This window comes from Falco biarmicus, chromosome 4 (assembly GCF_023638135.1).
Source record: "Falco biarmicus isolate bFalBia1 chromosome 4, bFalBia1.pri, whole genome shotgun sequence".
Classification (NCBI taxonomy): domain Eukaryota; kingdom Metazoa; phylum Chordata; class Aves; order Falconiformes; family Falconidae; genus Falco; species Falco biarmicus.
In genome coordinates, this window is record NC_079291.1 from 18,714,224 (window position 1) to 18,734,537 (window position 20,314).

Consider the following 20,314-nt stretch of genomic DNA (forward strand, 5'->3'; position numbering starts at 1 on the left):
TTGCACCTCCCACTAGTTTAGAAACTTTAAATGGGTAAGAGAGAAGTGTGAAGGGAAGACAAAGGTTTTTTTGAAAAAGCTCAAAAAAGATTGACTAACACAAAGAACTGATCATCTTCCCTTTATTTAGATAATATTTTGATTTTGTACACTAGTAAAACAGTGTATGCCAAGGATTTAAAGCGTTTGCATTTAAAAATTGACATGCATGCTGAGCAAAACTGACATTACAAACATGCATGTTGAACAACAACAAAAGATGTTTCATTAAGGCAAGTCTAGAAGAACAACTCTTCTCCACCCCTCAGTACTCCTTTCCAAATTTGGAACATCTCTGTCTAGCTCAAAATGATTAGAACCATTCCAACACTAGCTACAGAAACTGAGCATAATAGCTGGCATTTTTCACTGCCTGAGGAATATTCCTCAAAATTCCTTCATCGCTCTCTTCAAGTTTTACTACTTTTGACACATACAGTAGCATAGGCTACTTCTCTTCCTTCTGGTTTTGAAGGTATAACTTAAGAGTCTGACAAATTTGATCAGCTAGACAATGGTTGCTTAACATCTTATCAATTTCAGACACAATCAACCTGCATCTAATACACCCTGGAAATGCAGTTCTCTCTCTCTACCACTAGATAGAAGTCTGATCAAGTTAAAAACTAAGCAGGGGTGGAAGATTGCATAATAATTGAAAAAAAAAAACCATAATGCCTATATTGGAATTATCACTAGACAAAAGATTACACCCCAGGTGAATTAAAGCGTGCAGGAAACTTCCCATCTTCAATTTATCATTAAAGTCAAAGGGAAGGAGGAAGAATGGAAAGGAAAAATCCTGTTGCTTCAAGTGTGAACCAGTTTCTCCTCCTGATCTGAACAAAAGATATAGATCACAAACATACATGGCACTTGCGAACACCTCTGTAATTTTAATTGTTCTAGTACTATTTTCCTTGTCAGATAATTGATGTGCAATCATGTTTTCTCGTATTCTAATTTATGCTTGTCTGGCTTGCTGATGTTTGACAAGCCAAAGCAAGCTCATCTTTGAAATTAAGGATGGCCTACAGGCCATTAAGAAAATTCTATTTGGAACTTTATATAACTAAGAGTGCCAAATTTGGATGTTTATCCAAGATAAAAGACAGAGAAAGAAAATACAATATACACTAATACGAACCCATGTCCTGAAGGAGCAATGAAGTATAAACAACACTGCACTCTATTATCTGGCATCTGACGTCTGTTCACTCGAGATTCTGCATTCAGGTAGTCCTCAAATTTACTGTCAATGTAGTCGATAACTGGCTGCCAACTGCAGAGGTTACATGAATAAAAACCTGTAAGTTATATCATTTACGTAAAAAAGTCCGTCTTTGCTAAGAAATAGATGTATACTATTTCCCCATGGCTTGCCCTTTTTTTTTTCTTTTTTTTTTTTTTTTTAATTAAGACATTCCAACACAGCACATTTTAAGTGACCAGCTCCTCAACATACATCCAAGTTACATAGCTCTGGAGATACAATCTGTAAATTCACTGAAAAACCCTTTCAAACATAATTACCTTCATTATAATAGCATTAAATAGAACACTTAAGAACAGTAGCCAAAGGAATTCGCTTTACTGGTCACATCTTGTGACAGTACAGAAGGTGGTTCTGCACACTGCACAAACTGGATAAAGAGCCAAATGCTCCATTTACTTTAAAGGGAAAAGCTGACAGCATTTCAATGGAGCTATAAAGGTACTTGGAACTACAGTAGTTAAGGTTTTAAGCTAACTGAAAGAATGTCTTACCAATTACTATTATCCACAGCATCGCCAAATCCTGGTGTGTCAACTATTGTAAGTAGTAACTGAACACCACCCTCCTTGATTAAAACTTTTGACTGCTCAACCTGAAAAATGAATAAGGCAAGATTAAATTTTTAGCAATTTTGTCACTCATCATAAACACCGGGAAAAGCAATCCATGAATAAGTCCTCTTACAAAGAATTACTAACTTTTCTGTTTCAGACGAATACTGCATCCATGTTTTGCTTATAAAGTCTCTATAAATTGAAAATCATTAAAGAGAAGAGTCATAATTTAAATAAAGTGATAAAAGAACCCATCTAAGTAAATAGGATACCTTAATATCTTAACTCCTGTCAACAGGAGAAACCCTAACCAACAATACTAATGCCAATATAAAAAATAAAAATATATATATTAAAAATACTTACATTCTGAGATATCCAGACATTCTGATACAGCAGGCATTATACTTTGGAGTAAACTTTGTCACTTCAAAGAAAATGACAATTTTCAAAACTAAACCTCCCCCCAAGCATCTTAGATACTACATTTCTAGTCCTGTTAATGTGTTTTTAAGAATACATTTATTCTTCAGCTAGTATAATGCTTGGGAAAGGAATCATAGAAAGTGATGGTTTCCTGTTACAAACAGATTGATATTGGAAAGTAATATAATCTAGCTGCAATCTGCTGAGCTAGACCTCATGTGACCGTAATGGATTTGTTCCTGTTAGCTCAGGTCACTGATGGAAACCTGGCTCAGAAGGCAACTGCATCAGCACAAGGCACGATGTGAGATCTGGGCGTGGGAATGCGTGCCTCAAGTTGTGACCACCCATCGGCAGCACAGCTCAGTCAGCTTGCAGTGAGCATGTTATCAAACAGATTAAACACGTCATGACACAGACAACTTAGGCTGAACAGCAAACTGACTGCTACCCCTTTCTTTCTGCCAATACCTCCTTAATTATTGGCAATGCCAACGTCAAGTGTATCTGCTTAAGAAAGTGCTGTACAGCACTGTCGTATCAGTGTGATCCACAGTAGCAAGAAATTACAAATTACAAACTCACGTGAGCACGTTGGCTCTTGCCAACTGCTCACACATTTAAACAGTTTTCCCCTGATATTAAGACAATATCTATTAAATCACTAGTGATGCTGTTTTCAAGATATGGATTCAAGAAATGAACAACGGAAGCCATTTATTCAGAGCCACACACGAGTTGGCAGACGTTGATGCCACCTGGTTGCACATTGCTTAACATTTCTTAAGTCTCCTGAACCCTAACTGGAGGGAAAAAAGAAAGTTAAATATAACCAGGCGAACACCCACAAGAACATTCAGTGAAGAGTTATCAAAGTTTCTACTCTGAAAGTAAATCCTATCTGGATGGTCTCTTGACCAGCTCAAGATCTGAGATTGTATCAACGCAGCTCAAGCACTTGCACATCCCTAGTTATATAGGTGAAACAGACACTCTCACAGCCACACCTGAACATTGTTACAAACACTTTGCAATCACTGGTTACGTGATGCAATGTCAATCTACAAGATAAATTAACACTCTACACAAAGTCAAACTAAATACCTCTTGCACAAGCAAAACACTGATTCCAATTCAGGAAAAGAATACACAAAACCACAGAAAGCAGTAACTAACTGCAAAGAAAGCTCCACATTTAATCTCCGAGTATGCAGGATATTATTTTTATCTGCTCAGCACTGGGGATCCTATCTGAGCCAGATCAATCCTTTTTACTGCTAGGTGTCAAAAACCTAACTCAGCTACACTATCGCTGTCCAGAGCATGCAATTGTCACGAGCTGGTTCTTCACATAACAAAAACACAAATACAAAATCAGTAAAGCAGCTTCATAAAACAAAGAGTCCCCAGCCCCAACACTGGTTTACCTAGATGCTAGTCTCACAAGAATCCAGGTTGGGGTGGCCTGGGGTTGGGGTGGACTTCCAGGCCACCCAATTCAAACCCCTACTTGAGCAGGCTTACTGCAAAGGTTAGGAAGGTTAAAAAAAAAAAAAAAAAAAAAAGAAAAAGAAAAAAAAAGCCCCAGTACACACACAGCCTGAGACACCACCAGGCTGCCTTTTCATTAACTGTGTAACTCCTATCTTTCTGAAAGCATCCAGTCCAAAACCTTGAGAACCTAGGAATACATGCAGTGCTTTAAAAACTTAATTGTGATGAATGTAATTTTTTACCCCTCAAGGGTTCTACAGAGAAATTTTATTGAATGCCACAACGCACGACAGTAAAACCCAGTCACACAGTCTACTCAGCCAAGAGTTTACTACTGTCAAGTTTTAGCACACAGATTAACTTCTGATGCCTTGTATTCTTTTTGCTTTCTTGCATATAGTAACTACAATGCCCTCCTATAACTGAGCTCTTTGCAAGTGTTAAGAAACTCCTAACGCTTTCAAAATATTAGAGATGGTAATGTTACGAGCTGTACTCTTGCCAAGTGCTTACAAGGTATCAGCTTTATTCTCCAGCACAAAAATTCCCAAGGAGAATCTTTAAATTATTAAGTACTCACAGTGGAATGCTTTTACAAAAGCAGCAATTAATAAACCATTATCTTGAACATGTGTTTATAACAAAGGAAAAGGAAGGTCAGGAGATACTCAGAAATGCCACGCCAAACATTTTTCCTGATTCTGTATGCTTGTAAAATTTAAATGTGGCGAATTTGTGAAGCCACCTTCTGACAAAGGTGCAGTAACTTTTGCCTGCAGTAACTGAATCTCTGCAGACAGTGCTAATACCTTACTGGGTGGTGAGGATTTAAATTTATTCTTACTTTCCATAAATTCATGTAAGTATCTTGCTATCAGAGCAGGGTTTTCAAAATCCTACGGAACAAGAAACATTAGTTGATCAAATTAAATATCCTATGCTTGTGTTGTGGACAATCAGATGATATCCACCGTATATTGTAAGTGGTAGAGACTATTGGTAAGAGATAGTAGGTGAAGAACCTGCCGTAAGGCCTCTGTAAAGTTGCATTTTTCTAGCCTAAATAGATGTGTCCATACATGGTCAAAGGCACAGAAGGCAGCAACATCTGGAAAAGATCCAGAAAAATTACTGTAAAATAGTGTCATTCATAGTTAAGAATCCAACTGCATCCTATCATCTGATTTACAAGTATTCCCAAGGGATTAATAGAAAACATTAGTTCGAGTCCTGGAATTTAAAACGTTTTAATAAAAGTCTCCTCCAAACAGCCATTTTCCCATGCACTCCAGTCAACTGGGTCACACTGATCTCCTTGGCAGTTACAACACAGCATTCACAACATGATGCTTGTTACAGCTTGACTACTTCTAATGGATTAAACAAGCTCTTACCATACTCTATTTAAGATAGTCAAATAATGTTCAGAGAAAATATATTTCATACCCCATCATTTCTGAAGAAGTTTCCTTTAAATTCATCTGACATCAAATCACTTACTACTAACCGTTTTTCTGTTTTCCATTAAATTAATACAAAGGACCTGCCTCACAAAACAACTTGAAACTGCAATTGTTTTCAAGCCCAAACCAGTTTGTATTTATCTATGCGAGATCTTACACAGTTTCTGATCAGTAAGTTATTCTCACCACATAGAAACAGGTGATTACCACCACCAAGACTTTAGAATGCTCTGGTGGCTTGTCTCATCTCTACTCTACAAAACCTTTGGCATCCTCAGCTTAGACAGATTTACACTGGCAAAGAGTACAAATCCCATGTGGATCCAAATAGCAGCTCCCACTGTTGGTTCTTTGATTTAATGCTTGACTGGAATCACCTCCACAACATACACATTTTATGTTTTTATTAAACCCACTAGATTTTCAAGGTTGTAGGGGGAAACAGTTTTATCCTGACTTAGACACTGACAATTAAATAAGACAGTTTCAGTTTCCTTCTTAAAATGCCATGCTTACCGATTTTTCATTCAGCACAAGTAACTGAAAGCAAAGCAACATTGCACTACAAGTATACACAAACAAAAAACCTCTCAGATAAGAGTAAGCAGTAATTTCTTAGTGGAAGGTGGTCTTGAAATGTATTTTATTCAAATCATATTATTTTCTGAGTCATGACAGACCCCAGTACTGAAAGTAGTTTTGGCTAGCTCTTGTCCACCCTCAGGCTTTAGCCCACACAGTGGATGTAGGAAAAAATGCAATGGCTTTTCAGCCAGGGCTCTGTTCAAGCCCTGACCCCCTACCCTACACCTTAAAAAGAAAAAAAGAAAAAAAAATTAAGTGAAGCTTAACAAAAAATATGGGGGTTGTCTTCAACCAGTAGATCAATAAAAATCAAATCACCTCTGAAGAATTCAAAAGGTCAGCATGAACAGATCATCTAACCTTGCCACCTAACAGATGAAAGTAGTTAACTCTGATTCCAGAAGCTATGTGCACAGTTTTAGTTCAATTTTTCTTACACTGATCCACCTTTAGACAGGGCAGCACTGAGTTATCTTTGAAAGATGTCTTGTTATTGTTTTTGTTAGTCTGTATGTAAATTCTTCCCACTTTTCCCAATCTAAAAAATAAAATTAAGTCTTCCAATGACAGGGAATCCAACACATCATTAAGTTATTTAAACTATAATTCAATGAACATAACCTGAATTAGTTTAGCTTCCGCTAAACCAATGTATAATGAACAGTAATGAATGGAATCACACTACATCTCTCTTCCAATAAAAAACAGGTCATCCTCCTACCTAGTTTTCCAACAGGCACTGATTATTTCATATTATTCATATTATACCAGAGCTTAACTATTTGCACACCTTTTCCATCCCACTTAACATCTCTTTGAAACAGGTACATAAATTCCACCTTTCTAATTCAAATAACGGTCCAATGCCCCTGCTAGCAAGTTTTAAGTCATTTTGTCAGAGTTGCTATGCTTTTATATTAAACCAATAAAACAGCTTAATAGACATGACCAAAGCTTAGAGAAATAAGCTCAGAATGTTCAAAAGCTTTCTTCCAAATTAAAGGATTGATATTCCACAGCAAATGCATTTTGTATTAGTATTCAAGACTGATGCTGAGCTGACAAGCAACATCATTTAACCTTCTTAGTATGAGCATAACGTTTTCCTGGCCCAATGGTAATTATTCAATGTTTTGAGATTAGATTAAAAAAGCCTTACCCTAAACCCCTCTAAAAAACACAAACCAAAAGCCCCACAAACCAGTAAGGTCAGTGGATCATAGCACTGGAGCAGTTATTTGATTTCATTGAATAAAACATTTGATTTTACAGCTTCTGTTTAGCACCTCGCATACCCTCCTAACTCAACACAACGCTTATGACCACTCTGTAATTGCAAAATCACTTCAGCCACAGCTGAGGTGGTCTGAGGCTGTCATTTTGCAGCTGGAAGAATTGGGCTGGACAACAGAAGCAATGCTGAGCACCCCCGGTCCTCATCTGTACAAAGTTAGATTATTACAAGCTATATTCATGAAAATCTTAAACAAGTGTCTAACGTGCATCAGCAGAGATGAACAGAGCTTATGCATCCTTATTCAGCTGCTCAGCTGTGGAGGCAGAAAACAGCCCACTGAAATATAATTATTTCCTATGCTACCCACAACATTATTTATTTATTTCTTCCTATTAGGTGTGGAAGGTGTTTCCTATTAGGAAATTTCTTTTTTCCTAATAACATTTTTAATAATACAAAAAGCATGCTCCTTTTCTTGAGAGAAACATATAACTGATCAGTAGCAAATTATTACACAAAATGAATGGATCAACTTCAGTTTTCCAGCCTGACTAAATAATTCTGTTGTATCATGTACTTGCAGGAACATCTTTTTTGCCTAAGCACGGAGTCTAGTACTTAAAAGTCAGCCAGGTTCACCCTAGCCCCTGACAGGTTTCAGAATAACAACTTATAATTAGAAAATGCACGACAAAGGATACAGGCTGCAGAAGACTGGTGGATACTTTCATACCTTATGTCCTTACACTTACGTCAAATCTTTTAACACAGTTTCTAAATGTCTGCCTTAAGCAGTCAAGGGGGTTAGTGCACATCTGTATATTTCTACAGATACACTCAGTATTTTTACTGATAATAAAACATCCCATTTCCAAAGAGAACTGCAGCCATATAAGGTTTCTAAAATACAGGCAGCATGCAAAGTACTTGACTTCAAGGTTCCCACACTTCAACAGACTACCAGTTTCAGAACCTGGAAGTTTTGTATTGCTAAGGTACACTGAAAGACACATTGAGCCTTTCTTGGTGCTTCACATAACTGCTAAACTTACTGGAAATACAGGTGCTTATGTGACAACTGGATCACCTTGCATTACTAGATTGTAAGTTACTTCATTCAAGGTGCAGTTTTTTCCCAGACATACCTGTACAGTCTTTTTAATTCTGTGTGAAGGACCTGGATACTCTGGGGAATACAATTCTGTTAAGAATAATGAGTTGATTAATGTTGATTTTCCCAGTCCAGATTCACCTGGAAGAAAACAAAACAGTGTCAGTAAAACCAGGAGTATCACAGCAGGTATAAACATTTAGATCTATATTTCAAATACTTTTCAAATGTAGTACCTGAAAACATGCACTCCGCTCTAAGGCTTTGAGAACCTGTCATGTTTTTGAATTTCAAGGAAAACCATGCAAATCCAACTGTCACTGTTGGATTCTATAGATGTTCATTTTTCTGATCACATTAAGGATTGAGTGCATTTAGCTCTTCTCCATTGCTCCTGTTACAACACAAAGATGATATCACCCCACGTTAAATTTTATAAACAAGCTATCTTCCTGGTATAACTTCCTAGCTTAGCCTGCTTTGGTGTCACAATATCTCCTTTATTTCAAGTATTATTTGAGAGTCTTATCATCAAGGAGGGGAAAAAAGAAAGGGGGTGAGGCCGGGGGTGGGGGAAAAAAGTGAAAATTAATTCAGTCTCACTACTAAAGCTACAAGAGCTAAAATGAAGTTTCAGAACTGTGGTTTGCCTGGGAATCCTGTTGTTGGGGCAGGGGAGGGAGATTAAAAAACAAACCAACAAACAAAACCAATTTGTTCATCAGCAATAATAAACCAGCCTTGCTAAAGAATCTGGAGGCACTACTGCCACAACAATCCAAGCAAATACAGTTACAAGTCCCCACAGCAAAGCTTACCCCCCATTTACATCTCTACAGAGACAGGAGCAAGAATTTCAGATCAACTACTTATTACAGTATTTAAAAAAAAAAGTTGCTTATTTTTCTACTGTAAAGAATCTACTTCAACACAGCAATTCACACTGGCAACAAGAACCAAGGAAAATAAGCATATGAAAATGATGTTTTCTGTTTAAGTTTTCATATGCAGTGCTGGTAGTCATTGACCTAAACAGTCATGCAGGAATTTGCTCTTAAGCTAACAAATTTGGGTGCAAACTATATAGTTTCACTAAGGGAGTAGAATGAGCTGCACTGCCCCCGCACTTTGAAAAGAAAAAGCCTAACCTGCTAATCCCTCCATTCCCAACAAATAATGGTTGATTTAAAGACTAAACTCAGAAAGCTTCAAAACTGAAGTGCCCTGAGTTAATGCAAGTAGTAGAGAGCTACAAAACAAAGCAGTTACAAACCTCAGCAGACAAGACCTTGTCTTGCCTGTAATAGCCAGCTCGATTTCATACACAAGCTAGCTTATACACATCAGCCATCTCAATTACAATGGCACAGCACAAGGTCTCTGCAGCACGGAACAGAGCAATCTGATTAGCTATACTGTAAACGGATTAGCAGCTGATGAAACATTGCAACCAGAGCTCCTGCAGGCTGGCTAAGTTATTAGTAGCGCTTGTTCTTCAAACCCCACCCTGTCCAACAGATGAGCTGGCCCCTGCTGCAAGCAGGCTCTGGCTACAGCAGCCAAAGAACAAGGAGATGCTCAAGTTATAACCCCATAATAGCGGTGCTGGGAACACTAACCCAAACACAACAACTACCTGTGAGCCAGAGGGGACAGGCTTGCTGACAAGCATTTCATCACTACCACCGCAGGTTTTGACTATTTCTGTGGTCTGCTGCACTAGACCTTTCAGAACTATGTGGTAAATACAACCAGACACTTCTAGGCACTGTAAGGGGGACACATCATCTGCACTTGCAAGACCTTTAGGGTCCCTACCAGGTCTGCAGCAGAAAGAAGCTTCACAGCTTTCCAGCCTCATAGCGGCAGCTAGTTTCAAGTTTAACCTCCATCTCACAACTCTGCCCAAGATGCACATATCATTCCAGTTAAACGGAATAGCGTTTCATCCATCTACGGGATGCCTTGAAAGGAGGGGTCCAATTTTGCAAAGTACAATTCATAGCCTTTCAGCAAACATCACTTCTTTAGGTGAACATAATCTTGGAAAAGGCTCTCTACTGCACTATTGAAGAAAGATTTGTGTGTCAGATTCTAATTCAATATACAAAAAAGGGTTATCCCTTCTCCTCCCTTCTATTAGGGTTATTGCTGGTCTGGATGTGCTACAGAATTTGAAGTGGAAAACACTCTGAATAACCACTTCTCCTGAAAAATCACAGTGCTTGTCAAGTTGCCATTGAAATTCAACATATGGAAATAAGATTTTCAGCTTTGAAAGAATGTGATGGAAAACCAGCAGCTTGCCCTAGATGGTTCCTGCAGCTGTGGCACTCCATACCAAGTAGTTCCTGAACTGCTGAAGCATTACACTCTGAGAGGTTTGAGGTTTGTTTCCCCCTCCCTTACAGCAGCAAGGATGGGAAGGCAGTTTTGAGCTGAAATTAGTGAAAAAGACAAGTATGCTAAGGGTATTTATGCACCACCTTGTTCCCAAAGGTGCCCAGCCTCTTACATACCCCTAGATAACACTAAAGTCAGCAACTTTCATCAGCCAGTATTGATTTTTAACAGTTTGAACTGCTAAAATGCTACCAGTGATTGCGGTATCACATGTAAGAGTTTGCATCAATACATCAATCCTGGATGCAGTTGTGCCTTAGACCATGTAACAGTCAACACCTATAACGGTAGTAAAAGGCTATAATATCAAATAAAACAGTTACACTGAAACTGTAGGTAAAACCTGTACCGAAACATTCAATGTTGTACTATGGGGAGTCATGCTGCTTCCACTGTAATAAAACAGGAATGTCTCTGCTGACTACAAGGGAAGCAAAATTAAAAGAAACCAAGTGTATTTGAACAGTTCTAGCAGCCTTTTTGGACACAATAAAATATTCTGACCTTAGCTAACAGTATGGTAAGAAAAAAAACCTAAACACACACCCCCAAACAAAACCCTCTGCTCTTCCCATGTAGAACCTTGCTCCACCCAAATTCACCTGAAAGGATTCCCTACTGGAAAGGCCGGGAATGCAGCTTTCAAGGATGCAATGGACTATGAATACAGCAAAACAAAACACAAGAGAACAGGGAAAACAAGTGGAATTTACTTTGCCTTAACATAAAAAAACCCCACCCAAACATCCATATAAAATGCATCTTCCCACACTCATTAAGCATTTCTGATGGGATTTTGCCCTCTCACCGTTACATAAAAGTGGCATAAGAATACAATGTAACAGAACCATTTCAGCAGTAATAACTTCCAATCATTCAATGTGCCATGATGCAGTTGGATCTAACTGCCTAACAGAGTAATTTTTAGAAATACCTTGTGTCTTCTGTTTTCAGCATGAAATGTTTTGTTTCCAAAAGAAAATTAAAAAACGCTTTAACTTTGCAGGGTAACCCTGAATCCAAGAGTTTAATCTTTTTTGATATCCAGCTACTGCTTTTACCTTGCCCTCACTCTCCCACTTAATGTTTCATATATGCTTCAGGTTCTTCTGGACAATTACACTGTTCTTTTTCTTCATTATTTTGTGTCTCACGTTTATCAGAAAATTAGTGTTTCAAAATTTCAACGTTTTGTCAAGCTATTTTCCCTCTGTAATCACATTAAAATAATGGAGCTGGCCACTCCTGGTAGAAATAAGCATGTACTTTACTAACACACTCCTGTCAGTCTTGCAAAGCACAGAATTTTTTGTCAGCCCTTACAGGACTAGCAGAAGTTCCAACTCTTCTCAAGCCTATGAATTTCTAAATGGCTGTACAAATATTGGAGCTTTTCTTTTACACTTGTGTTAACCTGTCAAAAATTAGCATCTTTATACAGATGGCCCAACGCATATCACTTAAAATTAACCTTGGATAGCATAATTTCTTCTTCTGTGAACAAAACACTGATCAGGTACTTCCCTTTTTCTCCACACAGATGAGACCAGCTGTAACATGAGAAGGGAAAGAAAGAAAGAAAAAAACCCCACACCAACACATTCAACACATTCAGCTTTTTGGGTTTTATCTTGAACATAGTTTTTTGGGGTCAGAACAGACTAACAACAACCACGGTAAATAGTCTCCAGAATAATATTAGTGCAGATAAGTATGGACAATTAACAATTTCAAAAAACGGAACAATGAAACGCAATCTATGGGACTGGGGGGAAAGCAGTGCTCCAGAAGTGAAAAATAAAGTAACTCGGGTTGTTCTCAACCGAGCTACATAAATCTTTCACCTTCATTTCCAAACCACTCTCTGTAAAGGAACCAGAAATCCTGATCTGTGATAATCAGTTAGAAAAATCTATTCGCAGCTAAATTGCAAGTGTTCAGTATATGGGGTTTTCTTTCACTTCAACTTCTATCCACCATCAGCTCATTACAACTTTATTACTGCAAAGAAACTTAAATTGCAAGCATCTCCTCCCTGTGATAATAGACATTAACTGTTATCCTTAAACCTTAATGATACTGCTTTTTTCACCATTCACTGTTGTGACACATTGAGAAAGTGGTACATTTCCAACCTACTCCAACTTTTGAGCCTCAACCATTCTTACGCAAACACCTACAACAGAAATGTACAAGCAGTCCACTCCAACTCAGTTTCCAATCTGATATTTAACTCTTTTTGGAGACTGCTATTTTCTCATTCATATAATACATCACTTGATAATACACCACACTACATCTTCTAGCTACCACATCACTCTGAAAATCCAGGATCAGTTTTCTATCGTGTTTTTAGGATCTTGTTTTCTAAAATCCAGGCCCTGAACTTAAAAATATTACTTACATTCTTAGATTTATGACCCCATACGAGAGTTCATTAAACATGTCAAGTGATCAAGATCACTAACTGATACTGAACAGTGTCAGTGTGCTCTGCACATTCTATTTCCTACCTCTTCATTAAATACGAAAGAATTTACTCATGCAGAAGTCACCTGAAGTTCCTCTATTCTTCACTAACAATTACTTGGCTATCTACCAGTCAAACAGTATTTCATGCTTACACCCTGTGACAATCAACTGCACCGCTGGGAATGTGACCACACATGCTATCTGTACTTAGGCATTTCAAGTTGCTTTCCCAGACTCCAGGTGGGACTACAAGACTGCCTCAGAATCTGCAAGGAAAATGCTTTTGGCAATTCACAGCATCATAAACCAAGACTTCAGTTAAAATGCTCGAAGAAGTATGCTTCATGTCTTGTCACCAAGAAGATGACCCAGTCTCCATCGCTGTATCCATTAACTGAGAACTGTAGCAACTGCAGATTCAGAAGGTGCATTAATGCCAACAGCTCTAGTGGACAAGGGAAGGTAACTCATCCCAATGGGGCTTGTAGCTTATTAGAGACAAGCCACCAACACCTAACAACCCAGGGTAAATGAGTTTTCTACAAATAGCACAATTTATTTTAAAAGCTTCCACTGCATTCTAGAAGGAAGCCTGCAGTTAAGAGTTACTTGATACAAACGGACACAATCTGCAGTGGCTTTACTGCTTTATCAGAACAAAGATATCCAGCAATACTTTTCTTCTTTGATGTGAGGGGGCAGAGATTTTTAGTGCATCTGATAGCTCCAAAGAGTTGTTACACAGGGATAAAATTCAAAAGAAAAATTATGTACTTCTCCACAACTAACATATACAGACTATTTAAATCAAAGCATATTTTATTTTTAGCAGGTGAGGCTTTTTTCATGGATTTTTTTTCCATTTTATAAATTCTGATTATTGTGACAGATCTTGCCTAAAATATAATCCCATCAGTTTGATGCTAGTGATTCAAAGAGGGGTAAAAAGCTTGTCAAAAGACAAAAAAAAATAATGCATTTCATCTTTCATCCTTGTACAATTCAGTTTACCTGCATGACAGCACCTGCAGCTTTATGCAAATGTGCAACAGCTTTGATGGCACTGTAACACAGATGATTTTACTTTTATACAGAAGTGAAGCTACATGAATAATCAAAGAGCCTGAACTATACCGAACGGTATGATGGAATCGTCCTCTCACTAAGGGGAAATTATGCTCTGACATGTCATTTTAGATGACCACAAAAAATGAAGACTACAAGATGCTTTTAATTTTAAGTCTGATTTTAGAAGCTTTTGTAAAGGCTAGTTCCTGTGTTCAGTGCTCTACAAAATACAAATCAACATATCGAGAAATGGACAAGAAAATCCAAACTAAACCCGTCCGGAGGATGGCTAGGAGCAGTATCATGCTGCACAGCTGCTCCCACGTATTTCAGCTCCACGTAGGATGGTATCATGTGAAATCTTGCAAAAAGCTCAGCTTTGTATTTTATAGAAGTTTATAAAAGGAAAGAAAGCCAAAGCTCCACCATTTCACAACATGAATTTGGAGCATAAATTATGGAAGTAACATCTGTTACAGCCACAAAGCTGATCCTAGCAAAACAAAGTAATGGGGAAATCTACCAGCAATAAATTCACTTTTGCCTATCAGCAACTGCATCAACAGCAACAAAATTTGAGCATTCAAGATACAGTAGGACAATCTCATCAACTTTCTTAGAGCAAAATTTAAATTTTAAGTGCAAAAACTGAGGACAGACTTTTGGTATATTGCTCTTGTCACAGATGGCATTTCAATGATTCAGAAAAGCCATTAAAAGCAGAGAAGTACTTCAAAAGAATATTGCAACAGATTCTAGATAGCATTTTTCAAGTATTATTATTTCCCCTCAAAGCAGAAACAGTTCTAGCTTTTTACAACAGACAGGTTAAAATGGCCATGAAACAATGGCTTCACAGGCGAGATTTTTACTGCTGCCAAAATAAATGGTCCCCTACTCCAAACCCACCACTTGCACTAAAATTCATGGTGAGGCAAAAGCGATGCAGCAAACCAGGGCACTAGGAGCTTGAGGATGGGAAAATGAGGGAAAGATGACACCAGACAGATGAGGTAAATCAAGACTACAAGTTTCCAAAGAGAGGGGATGGTAAATGTAAAAATCTCTATTTAGAAATAGACCTCTTCAGTGCAACAAAACCACCAACAACATTTCAGAAGTCAAAGAATATGTGGCGCTTCATGAAGGACGTCACATCTGCTCTAATTATGTACATAGGCTTTGCTCCTGATAAGTAGCATGTCTGCAAAGTAGCCATTTAAAATAGGATATGTTACTTAAACATGAGGCAAAGGAAGCAAGTTGTCAACAGTTTACAAGAAGTTCTAGTGTAGTAAAACCAAGGAACCAAAAATGAATAGAAACTTGTGATTTTAGTCCTTCAACATGACTGCAGAATTACAACAAAAAAAAAAATCCCATGGCATTAGTCCACCCATATCTAGTATCAACAACAGCTGAAATGTGACAACCTGGGCTTCAGCATCCAAGCTCGCATGGAATTACAAGTACGCAGTTAGCAGCTGCAGCCCAGGCTTGCCAAAGCTTACTTCACTGTTTTCTATGGAAAACTCCTATGTCTGATCAAGCAGTAGTCATACTGCAATGCAGTTTCAGAAACATTACAAGCAACAAGAAGTTGTCAAAACTAACCTACACAGGAAACCTAAATGCACAAGCTGTCTGTGAAATAACTAGGTTAAGGGATTCAATTGGAAATGACAAACTGCAGAGTTCCAGGACAACCTCATAACCAGCATATACCTTGAATTTTCACAGGCGTTCACAAAGCCAAAATAAATAGCCTTCACAAAAGAAGAAAACACCCATATTGCTTCAAAATGAAAGCAAGAAGAACAAAACACAGTTGTGAAAGATGCTTAAGAAGGATACTCTCTTTACGGCTGACAAAGCATATATCTGAGACCACGACTGCTTGGTCTGGAAAAATTATGTATCTAGAGAAAGCTGCAAAGCTGGACTTTACTTTTGCCACTGTATATGTCTCCAGAGTTATTTATTTTTTTAAAATTCATATAATTGGGGAATTAAAAAAAAAATACAAAGACATGATACAAACCTGAAATTTGCCATCTATACATTACTATTGACAACTAATGGTACAGCATTTCCAGTACAAAATTTTTAACATTTGCCAACTCAAGAATGAAAGGTATATTAATAAACAGATCACAGATTAATTAGTCACAGTAGGATCTTTCATTACTTGGGCAGAAATAAAACCCACACAGCTATCTACAGGCTGGTGAGAAACTTATAAAATAGTGATTGGGTTTAGTTTGTCTTTAAGACTGAAATACTTGGTACAGACACAGGGTCAACACCTTACGGACAGTATAGCTTACATTACTTGCATTCTACTTAAGAACAAGCAGTGTTACAGATCAACTCCAGCAAAAGGAGAGAGAGGTGAAGCACATTAGTTATGGTGTTACTCAAATAAGCCACCCAACTGATACATTTAAGGTACAAATATCACAGAAAATTTCCAAAGGACAATGAAGAAAATTATTGACTTACTCAACACTGCATCAGCTCTTCCCTTGAAAATTCACACAAACACAATAAAAACAACTGGAAATAAGTGCAGGTGGGACATTCTGCGCTATTAAGCCAATCCACAAAAAAAAAAAAAAAAAAATCTGTCTGAGGACTGAACTAGTTTCTAGTGCCAGTCAAAATTTCTTTCAATACCCTATACCTTGTCTCTTGATGCTTTCGTAATGTCTTTGGAAGCACTTGCTATTGCAGGCAGCACAAGAGAAACTATGTTATTAGTACAGGACACTTAACTGCCACAAGTGGCAAGAGAAAGGCACAGATAGCTTGACAGAATTCTGCAAATTTAGCCCAGAGATATTCTTTTGGGGTCAATAAGGAAGGAAAAGTTAGGGCAACACCATTTGCAGGTTAGGATAATTCTGCTTTTCAATATTTGGTCTAGTGTTAGTCCAGGAGCAAAAGGATTGCAGAGATGTGCTCTACTGGATGTACTGCTGCTACTTCAAAGCAACCTTGGCAAAATACACAAATCTGATACCTCAATTACTTGGGGGTGGTTACATGCTTTTCTTTAGAAGAAAGTTTCTGCTGTAGTGGTAAAAATGGGTATTTCTTCTTTAACAAAGGCTGATGTAGGTTGGAATAAGCCCATGTTGTAAAAACTACACCCTTCTTAATACAGTGAGAACTGTTTTGCTTAGGTGCTAAGCCATTGCTTCCAAATTGCTGCCACCACTATTCAGTTTCCAAATAATTACTTAGAGGAAAACTGAGCCACTTTTGTAGCCAACAGCAGAAGCATACATTTACAAAGCTGAAAGGAAAACAGATAGGTCCAATGATAAGGTGATATCCTAAGACCTGTCTAGTGTGCTTGTTTGTTTTGCAGCGGCTAAGAGTGAAGGACAGACACTGGAGGTGGACCAGAACTCCTCCTGGAATTCCTGCCAGCTAGGGAGGACACAGCCCAGAGCCAAGGACATAGAATCAGGTAAGTCACAGGCTTGCCTTTCACAGAAGGTGAGGATGATATTCAGTGAGTTCAGCCAAAAGAAAAATATTTTAGAGAAGTTTTATATTATCACAAATTCTTAAATCATTCAGTCAAATGCAATGAAAAAAACCCCCAAACAAAAAACAACCAACCACTGACTTGGTAAGTTAATGAAAATCTGACATCCTCTCTTTCTCTCTCAACATCTGCTGAGCTGTCAGCTATTGGTTTCTGCTATGCCTGGCACTGATGCAGCAGAAAAGTGGTGAATAAATACTTGCCTATAGTCAGTTTCCTCTAAATTAGCAACTTTGTATCCATTCCAGCAGTGTATGCCTCCACAACCTAACAAAACAAAGAAATCTTGCAATTTTTCCTGTATTACAGTGTAATGGTATCCCTTTAAATGAGCCTTTTTAATACAAAATATCACCAAATCTTCCCTCATCTCCTATTTCAATATTTTTGCTGCTCTAAGGCTCTGAGTTTCACTGTGGATTTTAAATTTACTTGCTTTTGTAGGGCTAGAAGCACATAAAAAATTGTAGTAATTCCTATATTCCATATGTTAGAATAAGAGGATACCACCTTTGCAGTACTGTAGATTTTCACTTCATATGAACTTCAAAATCTGTGTTCAAAAAGTCTCATGTTGCTCTCCCACAGCAAAAAAAAGTCCCACTCATGTCCTTGAGTAACTGTCAGATTCCTATTCAAGTTTGTTGTTGAAAGTGATATATCATAGACTTGTTGATACTGAAATAGTAATTCTGCTAATGAGACTTTACAAAAAATTAAGAAAAGCTTTAGTGATGCATGGAAGTCCAAAGAAGACACATCTGATTAACACGTTATTTATTTACAGTTTAACATATGCAAAAGCTCACCATGTAATAAAAACTTGGGCAATCATTTGAAAATACATACAAATACTGTTTCCATACGCCACAAATATTTTGTTTGAAAGGTACATCCTAAACAACTAGCTTAAAGCCAAGACTGTATGTGTGCTAAACAATGTGTCATTTATAAAACTTTAAGTTGTTCTTTTTAAAATGAGGAAGAAAGACTTGCCTTCATCCTACACCACAGGGGAAGCTACAACAACTACTGTTTCAAAAAAGTGTCAACTCAAAAGCATGTTTCCAGAGTTACGCGTCTATTAACATCAGCTGATCTGATGCATGACTTCAGCTGTGCAGTGCTACAGGTTGTGCTCTTCCCTGAGATCTCAACATCAGACACATACAAAATCCACTAAATACAACTTTTAAACATTTACATAGGAGTATTTTTCAACCGCATCCTACAAGACTGACTCGTGCATAGCTTCATTTAGTACAAAGGTATCCACAGGATAAGCTGCTCTTCCAACTATAGAAATCCTAAATTTCTTTAAGGAGAAGTATCTCAGACAAACATAGATCCTTCATTACAAGCACCACAGTATAATTGGCAATTACAACACAAGATTTTTAGCCAAAAGCAAGCATTATTTCAATGCAACCGAGACTCATTTTGACAAGTTTCTGAAATAAATGCCTAATCACTGTCATATCAACTAGTACTGCCACCAAAAAACAAAGTAAAAAAAAAAAAATTAAATCCCAGCCTCCTTGCCACCCTTCTTTGTACTGACACAAGATTCTTCTTTTGCCATGCTGCAAACAGACTGAAGACTAACCTTCCTTGCAGCTCCCAGAGAACTCTCCAGCTGGATTTGCACACTAATCCAATTTGGGCTGAGTGCTATTAGTTCTTTCAGCAGCAGCACAGACAGACCAGGTTAAAATCTGAACTTCAGCCTAGAGGAACAGCTGCTATTGTTGGATCACAGTTTTTCCTAATTAAACCACAACCACACTTCAAAAATGCCACTGAGGCCAGTATGCCTCTTCAAGGACTTAAAAATGATGGAGAATCATTTCTATTCTCTTACTTATGCAACTGACACCCTCTACATCAACCAAACTTTCCCATCAAAGCATCTTCAAAAGGTTGCCCACTATATTAAGAAACAGTGTGAAAACGGAATTCCAGCATCCATTGAAATAAAAAAGAAAAAATAATAATAAAAAAGAGATGACTCAGTGAAAAAAAAAAAAAAGCTCTGCAGGAAAAACTAGTCAAAAAGAGGCTGACCACATATGGAATGCACAGTTTAATTTTTTTTCCCTTTGCTTTGTTCTGTTTTTCATTAAGCAAGAAAGCCCTTCAAGTTTTTGGATAGTTCCCCCCTGGCCCCCAACAAAAAGTACTCAAATCTTATTTTCCTAGAAGTCACCATAACCTGATTTGGGAAAAGAAGCTCACAAGCGCAAAACGCTGAAATTAAAATACTAATTTAAATTTTACAGGTTTTTTTAATGTCTGTAATTACTGAAAAGCTAGAAAAAAATGAGAAAAAACACAAACCTTGAAATAAATAAGTCTAATAGCAACTCCAGTGCCACTTGAAGTGGTTTTCTGTACAGTGTTTTATCCATTAACATCTGTGATGCGAATTGTCCTTGCCATGTTCCGAAGGGACACCTCTCAAAGGAATCGGCAGTCTTGGAAGACAGCAGCTCTCATTATTTTCCAGTGGTAACTTTATGCTGGCCACATTACAGATCTACCAACACTAAAATGATCAAAGGAGGACTAGAAAAAGACAGTTTGCCACATCAGACTGGTCAGTGGAAAAAGAGCCATATCGAAGTAATCCA

At 37.7% G+C, this 20,314-nt stretch overlaps 1 protein-coding gene across 4 annotated transcripts in view; it reads right to left on the reverse strand.

Annotated features, from left to right (window-relative positions):
* SEPTIN7 (septin 7) overlaps nt 1-20,314 on the reverse strand; it is a 64,244-nt gene that overhangs the window by 19,288 nt on the left and 24,642 nt on the right. For 2 of the 4 annotated variants that reach the window (XM_056334951.1, XM_056334950.1), the window contains exons 1-4: nt 8,422-8,479; nt 8,220-8,326; nt 1,807-1,907; nt 1,187-1,321 (exon numbers count right to left, since the gene is read on the reverse strand). In XM_056334951.1, the coding sequence (XP_056190926.1) occupies nt 1,187-1,321; nt 1,807-1,907; nt 8,220-8,326; nt 8,422-8,464 (386 nt within the window). In that variant the 5' untranslated portion in view covers nt 8,465-8,479. Of the gene's footprint in view, nt 1-1,186; nt 1,322-1,806; nt 1,908-8,219; nt 8,327-8,421; nt 8,480-20,314 lie in introns of those variants that run through there. The other 2 variants (XM_056334953.1, XM_056334952.1) reach the window with 1 other exon arrangement.